This window comes from Chlorocebus sabaeus, chromosome 22, assembly GCF_047675955.1.
Source record: "Chlorocebus sabaeus isolate Y175 chromosome 22, mChlSab1.0.hap1, whole genome shotgun sequence".
In the NCBI taxonomy this organism is placed as follows: Eukaryota; Metazoa; Chordata; class Mammalia; order Primates; family Cercopithecidae; genus Chlorocebus; species Chlorocebus sabaeus.
In genome coordinates this window covers 42,950,119-42,970,798 of record NC_132925.1, presented here as the reverse complement: position 1 = coordinate 42,970,798, position 20,680 = coordinate 42,950,119, and the positions used below count along the sequence as shown (strand labels likewise).

The 20,680-nt window shown below is 54.1% G+C and overlaps 1 protein-coding gene across 3 annotated transcripts in view; it reads left to right on the top strand.

Annotated features, from left to right (window-relative positions):
- Positions 1-20,680, top strand: part of ADCY5 (adenylate cyclase 5) — a 162,694-nt gene that overhangs the window by 107,667 nt on the left and 34,347 nt on the right. For all 3 annotated transcript variants that reach the window (XM_007985588.3, XM_073009764.1, XM_073009765.1), the window contains exons 4-10: positions 7,164-7,275; positions 8,824-8,951; positions 11,036-11,194; positions 12,077-12,218; positions 14,398-14,538; positions 18,390-18,412; positions 19,335-19,479. In XM_007985588.3, the coding sequence (XP_007983779.3) occupies positions 7,164-7,275; positions 8,824-8,951; positions 11,036-11,194; positions 12,077-12,218; positions 14,398-14,538; positions 18,390-18,412; positions 19,335-19,479 (850 nt within the window). The remainder of the gene's footprint in view (positions 1-7,163; positions 7,276-8,823; positions 8,952-11,035; positions 11,195-12,076; positions 12,219-14,397; positions 14,539-18,389; positions 18,413-19,334; positions 19,480-20,680) is intronic.

Genomic DNA, 20,680 nt, shown 5'->3' with positions numbered 1-20,680 from the left:
AAATCTTTCCAGACTTCCTAAACAGAATGTCTGTAGGTGCTGTGGGGTGTTCCATCGTATGTACAGTGGGGGTAGGATTTGGGTAGGCAGAAACAAGAAAGGGGTTTGGGTGGGCGGGAGGGGGCCTGCAGGAGGCCTCTAGTCGAATCCAGGACATGCCTCGACCTAGGACCCCTGGACCCAGTCCTGACAGTCAAACCAGTCACTGGGCCCCTTGTCTTGGTTTCCACTTGCTGAAGAAAGGCGTCCTGTTGTCCCTGCAAGAGTGGAGAGAGCGCGGTCGTCCCAGGGCAGGCTCTCCCTGTTGGTGGAATTTGTGCAGGCATTCCGTGTCCAGCAGGCTCCCATAGGCCTTTCCCCCTTTCCCTTTCCCAGCCTATGCCCCTGGATGGACCTGTGGCTGCTGCCAGTTCACATGCCCCTCTCTCATCTTTTTTTGTTCCACTCCTTGGAAAACAGCCGTCTGGTGTCTGATCTCAGCCCAGTGTTAATAAGACCACGCCTGATTGTGCTGACTCCCCTAAAGGACACGAGTGACTCCTTGCTGCTCCTGTACCTTACTAGGGGCATGAGCCCAAAGGATTCTTCAGGTTGGATGATAGGGGACAAATGGAGAGGGCACACTGCAGGGGACAGCACTCTTGGTCAGAAAGAGACCACTGGCCCATCCAGAGGCGTGGCCACTTCAGCCTCCCCAGCCCACACTGGGCCCGTCCGGGTACTTCCCCAGCACCTTCAGCTCCCAGCTTCCTGGGAGTTGGGCTGAGACCTTGCCGTACTCCCTTCCCACCCTCCACCACTCAGCATAGTTCTTGATGTGGTCCTGGAGCCCTAACGATGCCAAGAGCTGCAGGAGATCAGAGGAGCTGGTGATCATCACCGCAGGCTCCCCGAGACCGCCAGGAGAACTCAGCACCTGGGTGTCCAGAGGTGCTGCAGGATGGGCACAGGAGAACAGCCAGGCTCTGACAGCTTCATAAAGTCATGGGCCTGTTAGCAGCAAGTGGGAACAACCGTGAGGAAATGCACTTCACCAAAAGTGCACATGGTTTGGAAAGCTGAGCCGAAGCTGCTCTGGAGGGCTGAAGTGCCTATTGTGGTAATTGGGACTGTGTCTCCCACTCTTGCCCCTGGAATAGAATGCAGGAGACTGTGAATGATGGATGGCAGGCAATTAGGGAAGTGTGCACAGCCAGGGTGGCCCTACCTCAGTTCTGTGTACCCGCCATGAGGGCCTGATCCTGTTCCCAAGAGGAGCTCTCAATGGGAGCTAAGAGATGAATTAGCACCTTCCTGCACGTCTGGGCCAGTGCTGAGTTGGGACATGGCCTTCGGAGTTACTCTGGGGAAGATCAGGAAATCCTGGCCAGCAGAACAGACAGTCTGCTGTAGGGTAAACCTTATAAAACCGAAGAGCCTGCAGAAGTGACAGTCATTAAGCAGAATCCTCCCCCAAAGCTGCAGAGAAATGTGACTTTGTCTCTGACAGGAGGTGGGGGGATGTGGGGGTGGCAGGGTTTATATAAATGTGTGGGGAGGCTTTGGGGGCTTCAGAGTCAGGGCCTCAGCAGCAACCTTGCCTGGGCTTCCGCCCACCCGGCATAGAAGACTTGCTTTGAGTGGCTCTTCCCTGGCAGGCAGTGACCTGCCCTTCCCTGGTTCCTTAGTAGCTGGCCAGGAAGAGTGGATTCCCAGGAGGCTGCAGGGAGGTACAGGTTTTCAAAGGCACCTGGGGCTCCTCACATACCACTGTTGTTTCTCATGTCTCCTGGCACACAACCAGAGACCACCCATGTCCCCATGTCCCTGGTACCCATTCAGCCACTGGTTCCGTGCACATGGCATCTGCTGGGGGACAGGCTGTGGACCTCACGGGCTCCTGTCTCAGGTGACATGCTTGAGTCTCCAAGAGGCTTTGTGGGGCAGAAGGAAGAGCTCACAGTTTCGAGTTACTAATTGTGCCTCTTACTTGCTTTGGAACCAGTGAAGTTTCTTCCTTTTCAACAAGTAAGTATTAGGCACTGTTGTGGGTTGAATTTTATCCCCCTAAAGGATACATTGAACCCCTGGTACCTGTGAATGTAGCTTTATTTGGAAGCAGGATCTTTGCAGATGAAATCAAGTAAAGATGAGGTCATACTGGAGTAGGATGGGCCCCTATTCCAATAGGAACAGCGAACTTATGAGAAAAAAAGACTGCCTTGTGAAAGCACAGACACAGGGAGAAGGCCCGGTGAGGACTGAGGCAGAGACTGGAGTGATGTGGCTGCAAGCCCAGGAATGCCAAGGAGTAACAGCTGCCTCCAGAAGCTAGGAATACACAAGGAGATATTCTATTGAGTTTCATCGGGAGCAGGGCTCTACCGACTCCTTGATCTCAGACCTCCAGCTTCCAGAACCACGAGACAATAAAAATCTGTTGTTTTTAGCCACTTGGTTGGTGGTGCTTTGTTACAGCAGCCTGAGGGAACTACCAGGGGCACCTTGCATGTCTGGGTGTTGTGCTGGGTGTCGGGCAGGGTGCAGAGCAGAGGCCAAGGTAGGCCAAGGTAGGCATGGCACGCCACATCCAGGCAGTCATTCAGCTGCATGTTTCCTAGGGGCTGGGATGTAACTGTGAATCAAGTAGATAAAAAATCTCTCCCTCAGAGAGTTTACATTCAAGTGAGAGGAGACAGACCGAGGCATAATAATAAACAACAGTAATACACAGCCTAGTCAGTGGTGAAAAATATGGTAGAGAAGGGAGATAGACAGATGGGAGAGGTTGTAAACTTAAATGGGGTGGTAGAAGCTTTCTTGAGGCAACCTTTAAACTAGTGTGGTGGTTCTTAACCCTGGCTACATAATGCGTCACCAGGGAAGCTAAAAATAGAACAGAACAAAGACAACCAACAGCGGAGCCCACCCCAGATGATTAAGTCAGAATCTCTGGGGCTGGGGTAGGGGGCCTATCTGGGTAAAAGCTCCCAGGTGATTCTATGAGATGCCTGGTCCCAGGACCATATAGTCTAGTGTGATAAGAGCTGCCGTGGAAGAATGCGCTTGCCAAGGTCCAGCAGGGTCATCTGTGGAGAAGGAGTTGATCGTGGCCTGGCCATCCCAGTGCACGGATGGGCAGAGGCCTGGCCCACCTGAGTGGCTGGGTCAGCCAGACAGGCACAGGAGGCTGGCGTGCAGTGGAGCCCCTGGGACCACATACGTCTGCCTCGTGTGTTTGGGGCGCCCAACCCTCCTCCTCTTCACCTCTTCTGCTCTGCCTGGTGCTATGGGTTACCCTGCTCAGTGGCAATCCTATCACTGCCAGATTAGGGGACTTTTTCCTTCCTACCCTGGGGGCATCTCCAGCCCCCAAAGCCAGGCTTTTACTGCATAGCCTCAGACCGGGGCTGGACCAGCCACTGGTCATGCTGCCTGCCAGCTTTGTGTCTGAAGTACTGGTGTTGGCCAAGGGGATGCTTGCTGAGCATGCTCCTTGGCTCATGTGTAGCCAATCCGGACGCCAGCTTCCCTTGGTTTTGATTTCCTGAGAGATGAAGAAGAATTTTCACAGCAACTATGGAAGGGGTGCTTTCACAAACTGTGGGAAAGACCTTCTCCTTCTCCCTGGGTGGAGGGGGCAGCCACCTGGGAGGCAGGGAGGCGGCAGGTGGGCCAGGATGGGGGTCTGCAGGCACCCTCCCCCCGGCATGCACACGCCAGCATATCTGCCTCTGGGCAGGGTGGTGGGCCCACCAGCCACGCCAGACACCGGGCATCACAGCTTGTGGAGAATCCAAATTCCCTTTCATTTTCTGGGCCCATCCCACAGCTGCACACGCTGGAGCAGCTCTCTGCTGTCCTGAGTCCCCTGGCCTAGCAGGATAGGACCTGTCCTCTCTGCTCCACCTCCTCACCTTTTCTTCTCTCCCTCTTGTTTGTTCCATCTCTTGTCCCTGTCCCCATTTCTCCCACTCTTTCTGACCTCCCTCTTACAGTTGCCTTGGTTGATCCAGGCTAGGATTGAAGTGGCCAGAGGAGCCAGGATTTGGGGAAACAGCAGTGGCTGGGGGCTGCCCTCCTGTGCTTCTCCTGGGAGGTGGGACAGCCTGGCCGAAGCCTTGGGATGTACTCCCTGGTGGCCAACCTGTTTCCACAGGCCCTGTGGCTCTCCTCGTGTGAGCTGGTGAGCAGCCACTGAGAGTGACCCCCCTCAGGGAGGTCCTGTACCTGTCCGGGACCACAGCAGCAGCTCCCACAGGTCCTCCCACCCCCCTCACAGTGCCAGGGCATTGGGTTGTGCCTTTACCCATTTAAGATGTCTGTGGGGCCTACAGATAGCATCATCTTGATTGGTTCAACTCCTAAAGTGTGGAGCCAGGTTGCCTGTGTGGCCTTGGCCAGGTGACTTTTCTGTGTCCTCATTTCCTGACAGGGTGGTTGTGAGGTGTGAACGAATTAATACTTCTGTGAGCTTAAAATAGTGTGTTTTAAAATGTAAGTTTTATGATGGTGAGGCCAACAGATCGGGAGAGAACTGCCGCTATGATTATCACTCACAGTTCCCACGAGGAGGAGACACACCATGCAGGGGCCACAGGAGGAGGCACCAGGGCAGTCAGGAGGCCAAGGGAGCAGGGCCATTTATTGTGGTTTGTGCGGGAAGGAAGGGTAGCAAGGCAGCTGCTTGGCTGGTTTGAAGCATGTCTTTGCACTGGCTCGGTATGTAGGGGCTGTCCCAAGTTGCCTGGGACCCCGGTGCCTGTCCCTGGGGTGGTGAGGGCAAGGGATTGTGGTCAGCAGTGGACTCTGGGTTGGTTGGTCTGTGTGTGAAAGGCACACCCTAAGGCAAGTTGTTTACTGTCTCTGGGAATTGGCTTGTCTTGGGAGGCACCAACTCTCCGGGGCCTTGGATGTGAAAGCATGAGAATATAAAGACAGGCTTAGCAAAGAGTACCATGTTCCAGTTAGACAACAGGAGGGATAAATGAGCAGTATGTGAGGTAATGGATTTGCTGATTAGCCCAATCAACCATTCCACACGGTGGATATGTGACATCATCACATCACTTTGCACTCACCCCATAAATGTGTACAACTATCATTTGTCAATATTTTATTTATTTGTTTATTTATTTATTTATTATTTGAGACGGTCTAGCTCTGTCACCCAGGCTGGAGTGCAGTGGTGCTATGTCGGCTCACTGCAACCTCTGTCTCCCGAGTTCAAGTGATTCTCCTGCCTCAGCCTCTCGAGTAGCTGAGATTACAGGTGCGTGCCACCACGCCCAGCTAATTTTTGTATTTTTAGTAGAAATGGGGTTTTGCCATGTTGGCCAGGCTGGTCTCGAACTCCTGACCTCAAGTGATCCGCCCGCTTAAGCCTCCCAAAGTGCTGGGATTATAGGTGTGAGCCCAATATTTGATTTAAAAAGATATGTTTAATGTACCAACACACATTTTTGGAATAAAAGGACAAAATATGTTTAGTTCACCATCATTAATTTTAAAACTGAGACTGGGTTCTGGAGCCTCAGGAGTCCCGAGGTGCCTGGGGAGGAGCACAGACCTTGGAGGAGGAATCCTGCCTGGCTGCTCTGAGACTTGGCTCCTGTCTGTGAAATGAGGACACTGACCCCTCGCTTGCAGGGCTCTTGCGCAGACTCAGTGAGATGACATGTCGGAAGCCTCCCGCTCATGCCTGGCTGCCAGGAGCATCTCAGTACACCACAGTTTTTAGATTTTGTGTCCCTTTTAAGAAAAATAACTTTAGGGGCCCTTACAGATTCTGGTCCTGGGGTCTTCCCTCCCCGTTTCAAAGGAAAAGGAAAGGAAATGTTTTCAACTTAGGCAACACAAGCCACAGGGATGGGTGAAAGATCTATCACCAGCTGGTGCACTGAGGAACTGGGAGGGAGGAGTTGGGGGCTTCCAGGGACGCTGACAGGCTGTGTCTTCCTTTCTTCTCCCTGGGCCTCTTTTACTGTGTTTCTTGTAGGGGATAGAGGACTCCCTCAGGATGGAGGGCTTAGGGCTAGAGTCCCTTCTGTGTGGGATTGGGAAGTCAGAGTTTGCAGGGCCACCATTCTGGCCTGAAATGTCTTCCAGAGCAGAGGCATCAAAGGCCTCTCTTCCCCAGGAGCGGGCCCAGCGCCCTTGGGGTGTGCTCAGAGGTCAAAGGGGGCAGGCCTGAGAGACGACTGGGAGTTGGGGCCTGGCCCCCTGTCCTGCACCCTCCTGAGGCACACACCCAGGCCTCACACCCCTCCCCTGCCTTCCTCCTGGGCTGGGGGAGGGTGCAGTTAGAGCACAGAAGGAGGATAGCAGCAGAAAGAGGCAGCATCCTCGGCCCTCCAGTGCCAGGGCCTCTTTGTCCCCTGCCCAGCAGCTGTGTGGAGCCCCCAGCACTCTTGCTGGCTGGCAGCCCTCTCGGGTCCAAGGAGCCCCAGGCTGGGCCCTGGCCGCAAGCCCTGCCTCTCCTCCCTCATGGAGGTCTGTCTTGGTCCGTTGAGGCTGCTCTAAGAGAATACCAAAGACCGGGGGCTTACAGACAGCAGCACTGTATTTCTCATGGTTCTGGAGGCTGGCAGTCTGGGATCAGGGTGCCAGCATGATCAGGGTCTGGCAAGGGTCCTCTTTCAGGTTGCTGACTGCCACTTTCTTATATCGTCACGAGGTGGCAAGCAGAAAGCGAAGAAGCAAGCTTTCGTGTCTCTTATAAGGGCACTAATCCATTCGTGAGGGATCCACCCTTGTGACCTCATTATCTTTCACCAAATACCATCACATTGAGCATTAGGATTTAATGCAGCCAGGTGCAGTGGCTCCTGGCTGTAATCCCAGCACTTTGTGAGGCCAAGGCGGGTGGATTGCTTGAGCCCAGGAGTTTGAGACCTGCCTGGGCAACATAGCGAGACCCTGCCTCTACCAAAAAAAATAATAATAATTAGCTAGGTAGGGTGGCACACTCTTGTAGTCCCAGCTACTTGGGAGGCTGAGGCGAGAGGATCCCTTGAGCCTGAGAAGTCGAGGCTGCAGTGAGCCTTGATCACGCCACCACACACCAGCCTGGGCAACAGAGCAAGACCTCTTCTTAAAAAAATGAAGAAAAAAAAATGTATGAATCTGGGAGACACAAAGATTCAGCCTATAGCAGGGTCTTCCTCCTCTGCCTGTCTCCCCAGCATCCTGTTTGCTGACATCGAGGGTTTCACCAGCCTGGCATCCCAGTGCACTGCACAGGAACTGGTCATGACCCTCAACGAGCTCTTCGCCCGCTTCGACAAGCTGGCCGCAGTGAGTCGCCCTGAGCCGGGGCTAGGGTGGCCCGACCTGGGCTGTTGAGGGAGGCTGCGGTGGTCGAGGACCTGCTGAACCCCAGGGATGGGCGTATGCCTGGGTGTACCCTGCTGGGTAGAGCCTGCTGGTGATGGGCAGAGGGGCCCCTCAGGCTGTGGCTGTGTCCTTACGCCCTACCTGGGCGCTGGAGACACACTCAGCTGGAGTTGCTTTCAGCACTGTCGCTGACCACAAGCGAGAGTGTAGGGAGCCCTCCATGCCTCCATCCGTGGAAGTGGGTGGTGAGGCTGCTGGTCACACTGCCCAGACCCTCAGGGGAATATGCTCTTTGTCTGGGGGCACATTAGGTGCCATCAAGCCACGTTCCTGATGAGATTGGCCAGACTGATAAGAGAATGAGTCAGTCCCCAGCTGGCCTGCAGGCGGCTGTGTGCCATTCCCTAGAGGCATCCAGAAAGAGGACTCTTAAACGTTTGGATAAATTGGAAGTAACACTCCACGGCAGGGAGTGGTGAACTACACGTTCATTCCTTAGGCCCCTATTCACCCCTCCATTATCCTTTCCCAGCTCTAGGCCTTTGTAGAGTGATTAAATGTCAGTGGCCACTGACAGGTGGACACATTCCCCTTGGCCCACACAGGACGGCAGGCCGGGTTATTGATGAGAGAGGCTGGTGCCGTCGGAGCCAGTGCCAGGGCCTCTCTGGGGGCTTCCGTGGTGGGGCACATGTACTCACCTGTGAGTTTCATCACTGAACTGAGTGAGGTGAATAGTACCTGCTTGGCACTTGAGTCTCAAACGAGTCCAGGCCACACGGGCACTTGAATCCCTGCTCCCAACTACCTTTGGGATCCAGAGCTGGACCGCTCATAATTGAGGATTAGTGATATTCCATCGCAATCCCACTTACAGATTGATGGTGGCCTGCAGGTGGCCCCATGGCACCTGTCACTCAGCAGCAGCTCTGTTGGGTTCTTGGCACTCATGTGCTTGCTAGTTTAGCAAAATTCTTTTTGGATAAAAATCTCAGACAGGCTGAGAGTCAGCGAGCTTTTGGTTAAAGTTCATTTCTCCCTGCTTCAGTCTTTTTGTAAGAGGAGGAGAATCGGGCAACTTTTGATAGAATCTCAAGCAATGAATCAGAGTGACTCTTGGGGCATGGAGGGGACCAGAGACCCTTGTACTGGGGCTTGGGGCCTTCCTTAAGCTGACAGGGCTACCTTGCTGGCTGGGCCGCAGTTCGACCAGCCAAATTCCTCTTGGGGCTCTGGAGCGGATCTTTAAAAGTGAGCTCCTGAGTCTGGGAGGCTGGAATGCCACTCACGGCTGCCCAGCCCATCCCTCCATCCCCACAATCCCTCCCTCCCCAACATCTCCTGATAAGCCTGTCCCGGGACCATGCTGAGTTCCGGCGTGGGCCTGCGCTCACTGCCCTAAAAGGCAAGTTATTCCAGGCACGGGGTGAATCTGTTTGCTTTTCATGTCTTTCCCTCCCACTTCTCTTTCCTACTATTTTTAATTTGTAAAATTAATTTGCTTTCCAGGAGAATCACTGTTTACGTATTAAGATCCTCGGGGATTGTTATTACTGCGTCTCGGGGCTTCCTGAAGCAAGGGCTGACCACGCCCACTGCTGCGTGGAGATGGGCATGGACATGATCGAGGCCATCTCGTAAGTGCCCGCCCCCGGGTACCGTCTACCTCCCTGGGACTGTCCACAGCCCAAGCGACTGACTGACCTGCCGGCTGCCTGGTTGGAGGCAGGGAAACAGTGGGGTGAAACTATCTCCCAAAGGTGCCCAGCCAAGCTGAGGGTTGGCATGTGCCACCAGACTTTTTGCCTTCTCCAGGGTTCCTGTTCCCTACAGCAGCCTGGGCAGCTTTTCCCAGAGGAAGTGTGTGGGAAGGGAGGGCTCTGCAGACTCCAGGAGTGGAGGAGAGGCTGGCAGCCGTGTGAGGACCCTGTGCCGTGTGAGGCCCTTGCACTTCCAGGGCCTCATGTTTCCTACAAACACCCAGCCAGGCGTCGAGCTGCTGGTTCCACTTCTTCCCAGATGTGAAAGGTTGGGCTCACAGGTGTTAGACAACTCCCCAGGGTGCTACCACCAGGCAGGTGGGTTCAAATGCAGGTGGTCCGCTTAGAGAGAATCGCCCTGCCTGTGAACCATAGCAAAAAGGCAGTTTGGTCAATTCATGGCTACCACTGGCCACAGAAGGAGCCCTGGTCATTGAAAAACATGGATGGTCTAAGCTTCTGTGACAGCCAAGGGAGCAAGTCAGAGACTTTGGGCTTTACAAATACCCTGGACAGGGGCAGAGAAAAAAGGCACAGAGGGCAAGGTCAGAGACGGGAGTGTCTGGCCAGGAAGGCGGCCGGGTCCATTGGTTTGGCTCAGTTCTACTCGCAGCACTTGCCAAGTGTCCCCGGCATGCCTGAGCTAGACAGTCAGTCTCCCCAGAAGCACAGAGCCTTAAGGGAAAGAGACCAGGACTCCTGGTCCTCAGATGCGAGGCATGTCATGTGGACACAGTGAGGTAAGGGAGGCAGACTATTGTAGGAGGGTCCAGGAGGGGACAGTTGACTCCACTGAGAGGATCCAGAGAGTTTGCCTGAAGGAGGTGGCCATGGAGTTAAGCCAAAAAGACAGAATGAGCCATTGTCAAGCTAAGCAAGTATCCAAAGGCATTGTGGATGGAAAGTGTTTCAGTAAAGGTATTCTGTTGCAGTGGAGGTATTTACCAAGTTGATTCAGGACAAGAGAAATGATGGATGACCGCAGTCTCCCCTGCAGTGGGTGTCAGCCTCTTGCTGATGTCGTGGGATGGGGTCAGGGAGTCTCAGTGGTGCTCCCACCCACTGGGCAAGTCAGACTGCTGGTCCCATGGCTGGCTGAATGCACCCATGCCCCAGGTGTCAGGGAGGGTCTAGGGCCCTAGAAAGTGCAATCTGAATTCATCCATTACGCCACTTCCTGGCACCTGCACCCTCTCCTGCAAATGCTGGACAGGTTCCCATGGGCCTCAGACACGCACCTGGAGATGTATGGCTTCCTTCCCACTCTGCCTCCACTGCTTGCCTAGCATGAGCAGTTATAAGTGCACACAGAGGGCCTGCCCTGTCTACTGGGGGCTCCCAGATACGGATACGTGGTGCGTGTGGCCGGTACCAAGCTTTCCTCTAGGGCATGGAGCACCCTAAGCCCCTGCTCCTGCCCAGGCTCCCCTTCCCTCCTGAGCAGGGTATACCCTTGAAACCTGGGTAACCACCTTTTGCCATCACCCTGCTAACATCTTGGAAGCAGCAGTATGGATAAATCCAATAAACAGATAATCCAAAAGCCATTTCTGCCTTACCCACAAAAGCATTATACATATAGGGTGTGGAGTGGTGGTAACTTCCCCGTTTAATTCAAATTGGCCCTAACATGCATTTGCATTTTTCCAATCACAATTTAATTGACAGGGCAGTGCTGGCCAGAGGTGCCCTCCTGGAGGGGAAGCAGCAGGGCTCTGGGTTTTAGTGTGGCACCGCGCCACCTTGTGGCCAAGTCGGGAACAGCCCCGTTCACAGCCGACTGCACCTGCTGCCCACCCCAGTGCCCTTCAGGCTGAACATTCTTGGACTCTAGGGCTGGATGGGAGAAGGAAGACTCTTTGACCCCTGCACCTTCACCTTCCCTGCACCTGCAGCCTCACCCCCACTCTGTGTGCCCAGCCTCCAGCCTTCTCCCAGCCTTACCCCTGCTCCATCCCCAGGTTGGTCCGGGAGGTGACGGGGGTGAACGTGAACATGCGTGTGGGAATTCACAGCGGGCGAGTACACTGCGGTGTCCTTGGTCTAAGGAAGTGGCAGTTCGACGTCTGGTCTAACGACGTCACGCTAGCCAACCACATGGAGGCTGGCGGCAAGGCGGGGTGAGTGAAGGCTGTGGGTGGCTCAGGGCCCCAACCTGAGTTCCCACTCAAGCCCACCCAGGGTGACCATCCTGCAGAGGCGAGGTGGGGCAGGGTGGTGTGGGCAGGGTGGGTAGCAAGCACCTGGTGGGGCTGGGGTGAGCATAGTGGAAGTAGAAATTCCTCTACTTGCCAAATCTCCTGTGCCACCGTTGGTCAGTTGTGGGAGCGTCATGTCACCCTTCCCTGAGCCTTGGCCCAGAAGATATTGAGCCAAACTGTAGTGGCTGGTGAGGTGTGATAGACAGAGTTGTGGAGGAGGGAGGAAGCACAGATAGTTTCTGGGATGACTAGACCATAAAGGAGGCAGGACTGGGAGGGGTGAGGCAGGTGGGGTGGGAAGAGCCTGCTGCTAGGCAGAGGGAACACAGCAAGGCGAGGCACAGGTGTGGGAAACATAGCATTTCCAAGGAACGGGAGAAGAGCAGATGGCCTTTTAGGGATGGCTAGGAGAAACAGCGCCTGTGTTGAGAAGGCATGAGTGCCAGGCTTATGAATTTGGACTCCATCCTGTCGCGTGCAGGAGCCATTGCTGGCTTCTGAGCAGGAGTGAGAGGCTTGCAAAGTTTACAAGACTGGTGGCCATGTTCTCTTGGGCACACTAATGTAGTGGTCTGTGCCAGGATGTTCAGTGTGAGGTAGTATGGTTGCAGTGGACACGAGAGCCCACTTGATAGTCATGGAGGGTACCATGCAAGGTTGAGGTTAGGATTTGAGCAGAGCTTGGGGCCCTAGGGTTTCAATTGTGATGAATCCACTAATTGCAGTTTGGTTTTCCACGGGAGCTGACATTCTGACTTTGCATTTTCTGCCCTCTCCACCCTGATGCCTGCCCTGCTGTAGACGCATCCACATCACCAAGGCTACACTCAACTACCTGAACGGGGACTACGAGGTGGAGCCAGGCTGTGGGGGCGAGCGCAACGCCTACCTCAAGGAGCACAGTATCGAGACCTTCCTCATCCTGCGCTGCACCCAGAAGCGGGTCTGTGGGCGGGGGGGCCCGGGGGGCTGAGGGGCTCCCTTCCTCCAGGGAGGAACATTTTCGTGGCCTGCTGCTTCCTTCTCTTTCCTTGAGTGAAGTCATGAATTTCTTATGCCGTTGTGGTTCCCGCTTCTTAAAAAGGATCCCGGCAGTTAGGCCTTGCAAAAAGGATGGTAAAGAGGGAATCTTTTAATATTGCTTCTTTTGCAAAAATGCAACAGACCTCAAATTAGCAACAAGACATCAAAAGTCCACAAGCTGGAGATCAGCATCAAGGGAGTCTGTGGATACTTTATGTTTTATCTCCCTCTCTCTCCTTTTCATTTGCCTTTTACTGGGTGGACACTTGTCCTAATCTCTCCCTCTCTGATCCATAGATCAGAGTTCATCTCCACATGTGCCTATGTATCTTTGTTTCTTGAACCTATTTTCCCCTTTCCCTTTCTAGTCTCTTTCTTTTTCCCCCTTTGTCTCAGCCCACACTTGCTGAAATATAAAGCTAAATTATTAGCAGACTTCAGTGTTCTATTTTTAATAGTGTCATGTTCCATGTTCTTAATTTTTAAAGCAAATCAAGAGAACATTTTCTATTTCTTCCTAAACTAAAATGCCTTTTACTTATGAGTCTTTCTTTTGAATTTATCTGTCGGTCAGTGCCCTTTGATAGAGAAAAGCTTCCTCATTTCTCTTCCTAAGAAGTGAAATGAAAGACAAAATTAAGCTGTGAGAAGAGTTCAGAGAGTCTAGGACGACAGCAAAGGCAATGTTTAAAGGGCAGCAGGCAGGGCTGTTGAGGGCAGGTGCCCGTGCCGAGAGGGACATCAGAGGGATACCGTATCCTACTGTGCAGTGCCCCAGGGGACAGATCCTGGCTGCAGGGGCTCTTCATGGGAGCTGTGTCAGACCCTCCACAGGCACCAGGAAGAGGGACGGGAGATTCAGGGCCCTGTGGGGACAGTTCCTCATGGTTTCCTTGACACGTTTGTAAGCGTTGGCCAGTTCCTTGGCCACAGTATCAGTGAACTGGGTCCTCCGGGCTCTTTCCCACATCTCTCCTCTCGGCGCCTGGGTCGCAAGGCCTCCCACAGCTTCCTGTCCTAGACCCTGAGTTCTCTGGCTCTTGGTTCTTCTAGCTGGACAAGTGGTCCAAAAAGGATGAAATGGAGACAGAAAGAGTGACAGGCACCCCCACCAGCAATGTCAGCTGAAGCAGGCTGTGTGTTCCCACCGTCACCTTATCTGACAAGGGAGGGAGTTGAGGGGAGGGTTGCCTCAGGTCTCCAGCTCTCTTGCACCCATTTGGATGGATAGACAGACAGATAGACAAGATCCTGGGGAGTATGTTGGCCCATAGACTGAGACTCCGTTTGTGTATTTGTACAATGCCTGTCAGCTCTTGAATCTCATAACTTCACTGACCCAAACCTCTTTGGAAGTGGCCTCTTGGGCCCCAGGCGAGTCCTAGTGCCCTCTCTGTTATAGCATATTTTGGAGAAGTTGAGCAGAGGTTGTGATCCCAGGTCTCCTCTCCCTCCGGTACCCGCTGGGCACCTTCAGATCAGGCCCCACCCACCCTTTAGGCTATAGCTAGAGCCCTACCCTTCTCTGAGCCCTGGCCTGCCCATGAGCAAAGCCTGACGTGACACCACAGCCTGCCAGAGACCAAGTTGGGAGGCGTAGGCACGAGTTGGCCTGGCTGCCTAGGAGACCCAAGCTTAGCCCTCGCTGATCGCCCTGCCCCCCGGAGTAGGGGGAGGAAGCACACTGCGGGCAGCCGGGCGCGTCAGCTCAAGCCTTTGGGAGCCCAGGCCATCCAGAGGAGAGAAGGGCACCCAGGATGGAATCTTATAGTCAAACTTATAGGGAGAACTCCTTGCAGATGGCAGATGTTCCCAAGCCCTTTGCTTTCTCACAAGACCAAGTCTCATCATCTTTTGCCACTCCCACCTGAGTCAGCCAGGGCTGGCATTAGGGAATTTGGAGGGATCCAGGATGCTTGCCTGGGATGTTCCAGGATCTGGGCAGAGCTCTGGGCTCCAGGGCTTGCCGAGAGAAAAGGGCAGCTGCCTTAGCCCCTTACCTGGCCAGGTACCGTGTTTAGGGGAGCGTGAGGAGCTCGCCACTTGGACTCGTTAGGTGACCCTGCCTGCAGGCTGATGCATCTGTGTTCATCTCCCAGAAAGAAGAGAAGGCCATGATCGCCAAGATGAACCGCCAGAGAACCAACTCCATCGGCCACAACCCACCTCACTGGGGGGCTGAGCGCCCCTTCTACAACCACCTGGGTGGCAACCAGGTGTCCAAGGAGATGAAGCGGATGGTGAGTGGCTGGTGGGGCAGTCTATGGGCAACACTCTTCAAGGCTAGGGCCTTCTGTGGGCGCAAGGCCCACACCAGACACTTCGTGTTGCCCAAGGGAGTCTGGGGAGCCAGACAAGGAAATGGAAGTGCGGTTTGCCCCAACTTTGACTAGGAGTAGGGCACCTGCTTCTGGCCCCAAGCTCTTCCCACCACCCCATGCATGCTTCATTAGGCTTTGGAACAGACTGGCAGAACCCCTTCCTCCCTCCCTCTTGGCAGAGCTTGCGGCACAGCCTGGAAGCAGGCATGTCTGGCTAGACTCGGCCAGCCACAGCCTCCAGCTGTCTCTTGGCACTGTCTGGTGAGGCCCTGGGGAGTTGGGTGGGCACCAGCTTGTCATACCCTCTTCCAGCACCTCCTGCATTTCCCAGGCAAGTGAAACCACATCTTTTGGTTCAGTTGCTCAGAAACTATCCTAGTGCTTTCTGGGAAGTGCCAGGTGGTGGTCCCCTTTGCCCTCTGTGCTGAGAAACACCCCCCACTAATGCCAGCCTTCCAGTGGGAGCACATGGGCTGAGCAAGTCGGGGAGGCCATGGTTGGGTATCAGCCCCACCTCCAGGGACCTGCACACACCGGGACAGGTGAATTCAGGAGGCACTGCCTGGTTTCTGACAGCAATGACAGGAAGATGGATTCCAGTGGGAAGAGGAGGAAGAAGCCACGTTGCTGTGGTGGTATTTTCTCTCCTTCTGTCTGAGAGCTTGGCTTCTGGGCACCAGGTTCGCAGGTGGGAGTCACCCACACCAGGAAGGCCCGAGGGATGGCACAGGGACTGTGTGTGTGTGTGTGTGTGTGTCTGTGTGTGTGTGTGTCTGTGTGTGTGTGTGTGTGTGTGTGTGTGTGTCTGTGTGTGTGTTTCTGTGTGGCTGCTTAGCAAAGGAGGGGCATGTTGCACAAGTAGCTCTGAGTTTGGGCTCTCTGGAGCAGACTCGGTTGAGGTTGTGGCAAAAGGGATCAGAGGTGGACTCCGTGGAAATCCAGCGGAGTCAGCAGACAAGAGCCAGGAGCCTGGAGGAGGGGACAGGCAGGGACCCAGTCGCTCTGCTCCTTATTAGCCAACGAGTAGCAGATGATATAAGTTTAAGGAAAATGTACAGCAGGAAAAGAGAATTGAGCCAAGACCCCCATTTAACATTTTGACAGCAGAGACACCTCTGGAGGGGGGGCCCTGGGTTACCAGACAGCAGAGTGGAGAAACCTGGCCTTCCCCAGGGCTCCAAACCTGACTTTCCACAGACCTGGTCAGTGTCACTAAAGGCTCCAGCCACCACCCTCCCTCCCCTGAGCAAAGAGCAGTTGGCGACCCTCCCCGTTGTCACCCCAGCCCTTTGATAGTCTCCTGGAGATTCTGTAGCCACATGGTCAGGGCAGCCAAGAGTTTGAAACCAGCCTGGGCAGCATAGTGAGACCCCAACTCTACAAACAATAACAAGGAAAACTAGCAAGGCATAGTAGCATGCTCCTTCAGTCCCAGCTATTTGGGAGGCTGAGGCAGGAGGATGGCTTGAGCCCAAGAGGTTGAGGTTGCAGTGAGCCATGATCACTGCTCTCCAGCCTGGGGGACAGAGCGAGACCCTATCTCAAAATAAAGATAAGGGAGAAAGGGGGAAAGGGGGAAGGATTGAGAGCAAGGATAGCAAGGAGGGGCAGGAGAACTGAGAGAGAGGAGGCATGGAGCATTGAACAGGAAGTGGAGGGGAAGCTGGGGAGTAGGGGAGGGAGATGGGGAGGAAGGGAAGGCAGAGAGGTGGCCGGGGAAGGGCAGGGAGCAACTGGCAGGGAGGCAGGACTGGTGGTGAGAGATTCTTTCTGTTTAGAATTCTTGGAAAGTTATTTTTTAGTGATGTTTGATATAAGCTGTATCTTTAGTTATCTTGAAGTGTTAAAGGAGATAGTTTGGACTGTAGGCACCGGGTTGGCGGATATATTGTTCATCATTAGGACAAGGACCTTTGGAAGAATTCGCAGTCAGGACTGTCATGGCGAAGGGACAGTCTCTGGAGAAGGGTGCTGCCAGGAAGCCTCCATGGCGTTCATCGCTTTGCCCAGCAGGGAGGGGAAGGAGTTGCAGAAGAACAGGGCTGTGGGAACAGAGGCTCCTGTCCTGGCTGGGCCCGGTGTCCCCTGAGGGGACCACCACCAATGACCAGCCTCTGGGCGCCACTCCAACATGGCCAGTGGGAATATCTAGGCTGGGGATGGAGACAGGTTCTGCAGCTGCCACGAGGGCCATTGGGCTTTCCGTGCTACGCGTGCCTGGAATCCTGGAGAGAGATCCACAGAAGGCAAGCTTTCACCCTGAGCTGCCCATACTGGATGAGTTTTATGAGAAATAGTCCACTGAAGGGGGGATGGGGGCCCGGGAGCACACAGTAGTGACCGAGAGCGGTTAGAAGGTTTGAACTCGGAGTCAGCAGTGCCTTTTAAATCTTTTTCCAGCTTTTACCCAGCTTCTAAAACACAGTGATGAGCCGTGCTGGTTGGTGCTTAGGCACTTATGTCATAAGGTCTTTAAGGTTATTTATTAATAAAAAGGTTGCCAGTGGGAAGACACATGTGGGCTCGAGCTCCTCTCACCAAACCCAGGAATGGCCAGTAGGGTGGGGCCCGGGTGCTGCAGGAGGGAGTGTAGGCAGACTGGGAGACGCCAAGTAGCCGCTGTCCTGGAACTGTTAGAGTAAGTAGGTGGCGGGATTTGAGCCCAGTCTACTCCGTTGTGTTCTTAACAGTCCCCGTGCCGTGGTTTGTGGACCAGTGTTATCTGTCCTGTTACCAATTCGCCATACTGACCTGGCACTGAGCTCTCCACACCAACATGACAAGCAGTGTGGTTAGCATGGTCCCGGCCCCCCACTCAGCACAGGAAGAAAAACTGGGTCCCCTGCACCAGCCTCAGCAGATGACCAAAGGAGCATCGGGAAAGGCCAGAACAGGCTCATTCACAACATTTTGGCCTATTTTTGAGTCATAGAGACCAGCATGCATGTAATACAGCTCAGTTCTTCTCAGTTCTGTAGTAAAATTTTTGCCAGCTCCTGGGATGGAATTGAGTGGGCCAGCCCCTTGCAGGGGGTCTTCCATGGGAAGCTCGCCTGTCCAGCTCTCTGCTGCCTGCCACGCCTGTGCTCTGAGGGATCCTTGGAACATCAGGCATGGGCCTGCCCCCCGGAGGGAGTGCTCACTTGAGTGACATCTATGCCTCCAGCCCAGGGCTGGGATGGTGACGTGGGACCACTTTATAGCCTGGAGGGAGAGCCTGGCCATTCTCAGAGGACAAGGAGAAGGGTGCAGTTTGCCTAGGCAGACAACTACCAGGCCATCCTGGGCTGGTGCTGGCAGCCTGGGAGGAGCTCAGAGCCCATAGTTGGTCACTTGGAGGTGACTGCAGAGGCTGCTGAGGCTCCCCGGAGCCCTCAGCGGGGGGTAGAGCTGGGGGTAGAGTCTCTGTACCACCAGGGCCCCATGTCTGTTTCAGTGCCTGATAGCCCTGGCTCATGGAGAGGAACATAAATCCCTCTTTTTGTATTTTCAAACTGTGTCCTCATTGGGAATGAAGAGGGGTGTGTTCATTTGGATTTTGGGTTCACCCAGTGTTTGCCGAACTCTGTTTGCCCAGCAGAGTGCTCCACACTGCCAGGGAAGGGGCAAACAGGGAGAGAGGAAGGAAGGAGGTTCTGAGTGACACTCCTCTCTGTGTCCACGCCCTTTGGGAGACTGTAGAGAGATGAGCTGCAGCCTTTTAGAAGCCTCTGAGGTTTGGGTTCTCTCTGTTCTCATTCTCTTCTCTTTCTCTCTCTATTCTTTTTTAGGGCTTTGAAGACCCCAAGGACAAGTGAGTAATATGCCCTTATTCCTGCTCTCTGGGTCTAGGGGATATCTCCCAGTCCACCTTATCATTTGGTTTCTCCACACTCCATGGAAAACGACCCCTCTTGCAGTCTTCGCTGAGAGTGAATGGAGCCCCCCTAGCCGTCAGGTGGTCAGCAGCAGCCCCAGACAGGCTAGGGCAGCCCAGGAACCCAGGCCACCCAGCAGAAGGACAGGGCTCAGCACTGCCCGTTTTATCTCCGTGACACGTACGTGCACGTGTGCACACACATGGCCTCCCTCAGGGAAGTGCAGACCTTACACACTGTTCAGCAGCACCTGGCATCCAGTGCCCCGAGGCAATGCCCACGTCTCCCTCCTTCACTTCCGGTTCTCACGACTGTCAGAAATTCCACTCCAGGACTGGGCTTTACCCTGAGAAACAGGGTGTTGAAGGTCAGCACTCAAGTCTATATGAAACCTGCTTCTCAAGAGTGCCCTGAGCTGGGTGAAAGAAACCAGGTGGGCCACAGTCCCCGTGGCAGAAACTCTCGCTGCCTGATCTAGGGCTTCTTTTAAGGAGGATAGCAGAGCTGGAGGGTAAAGAGCAAAGCCTGTTAGCTGTAGGGAAAGTCCAATTAAACCATCAATGGTAGCTCACATTGTTATGCTAATATAATATGTTAACAGAGTCAGAAAAGCCTATTGTCAACAACCCCCTTAAGCCGGAAGGGCTGAGACTTGGGCAGTTGTCTGTTCACCTGTGCAGTTGTTAAGAGCTGGGCTTAGGCTTCTGGTCTCAGTCTCAGCTCCCGCTGCCCTGATTGGGCTGATGGTGGACAGCCGCCGGGCCTCTCTGAGAGTCTGGGGGGATGGTCGGAAGAGCCAGCCCTCTGCTGGTGCCCCTGTGGTCAGCCTGTCTCACGCCCGTGCCTTCCGCTCCCCAGGAATGCCCAGGAGAGTGCGAACCCTGAGGATGAAGTGGATGAGTTTCTGGGCCGCGCCATTGACGCCAGGAGCATTGACAGGCTTCGGTCTGAGCACGTCCGCAAGTTCCTCCTGACCTTCAGGGAGCCTGACTTAGAGAAGAAGGTACAGCACCCGGGGTGGGAAGGAGTCCCCTGTACTGAATCAGGACCAGGAGGAGGAGGGCAAGGAAACAGTACAGCTCCGTCCTGCCCCCAGCACCATGGAAGGGGTGGCCTCAGTTTCCCCAGCTCTGATGCTGCGCTGCCTGGGGAGATGTGAGTTCTAGGGAGGCTTCCCTGGTTGGAAGGGATACATCTTAACTTCTCTGTGCCTTAGTTTCATTATCTAGAAAATGGGGCAGTTAACATTCCCACTTCATAGGGTTATAGTGAGGATGAAATTAATTTCTTTTTTTTTTTTGAAACGGAGTTTCACTCTGTTGGCCAGGCTGGAGTCCAGTGGCTTGATCTTGGCTCACTGCAACCTCCTCCTGCTGTGTTCAAGTGATTCTTCTGCCTCAGCCTCCTGTGTAGCTGGGATTATAGGCACCCTCCACCACTCCTGGTTAATTTTTATATTTTTAGTAGAGATGGGGTTTCACTGTGTTGGACAGGCTGATCTTGAACTCCTGACCTCAGGTGATCCATCCACCTCGGTCTCCCAAAATGCTAGGATTACAGGCGTGAGCCACCATGCTCAGCAGAGTTTCTATGTATGACACAGTGTCTGTCGCATAGTAGGCGTTCAGTGCATATTCGTTGCTATTTGCATTATTGTTATTATCATTGTCGATGGATAGCCCAACTGCTTTGTCACATTGAGACCTCAAGGTGGTAAAGTTGGCAGGGATAGTCAAGATCTCTCTGTTGCATTTCCTCACATTGTGAATGAGAAAGCTAAAGCCCAGAGTGGTTGGGGGACCTGCTTTCGGCCACCCAGTGAAGCAGCGACAGAGCTGGAGCCAGATCCTGGTCCAGTCAGTTCTCTTCGCACTATGTGGCAGTGTCTCCCCAGGGTTCAGTTAAAGTGGACTTGGGGTATGCTCATCAGCGTTCAACCAGACAAGCACACTGAATCAGCGAGGTGGAGCTGTGGAAAGGGACCAGCAGTGTATGGACCTGACTTGGGTGTTACTCTGGGTGACTGTGCCAGCCCAACCTCCATCAGTGTGACTGATTGGTATCATGGGAGGACCTGGGGTGAGGAGCCTCAGATGTGACTCTGGACAAGTCTTGTGAGCTCTCTGAGGCCCAGCTTGCTCATCTCTGAAGAAGAAATGACAGCCGTTATATTCTGACTTCCCGGGCTGTTGTGGGGGTGCTGG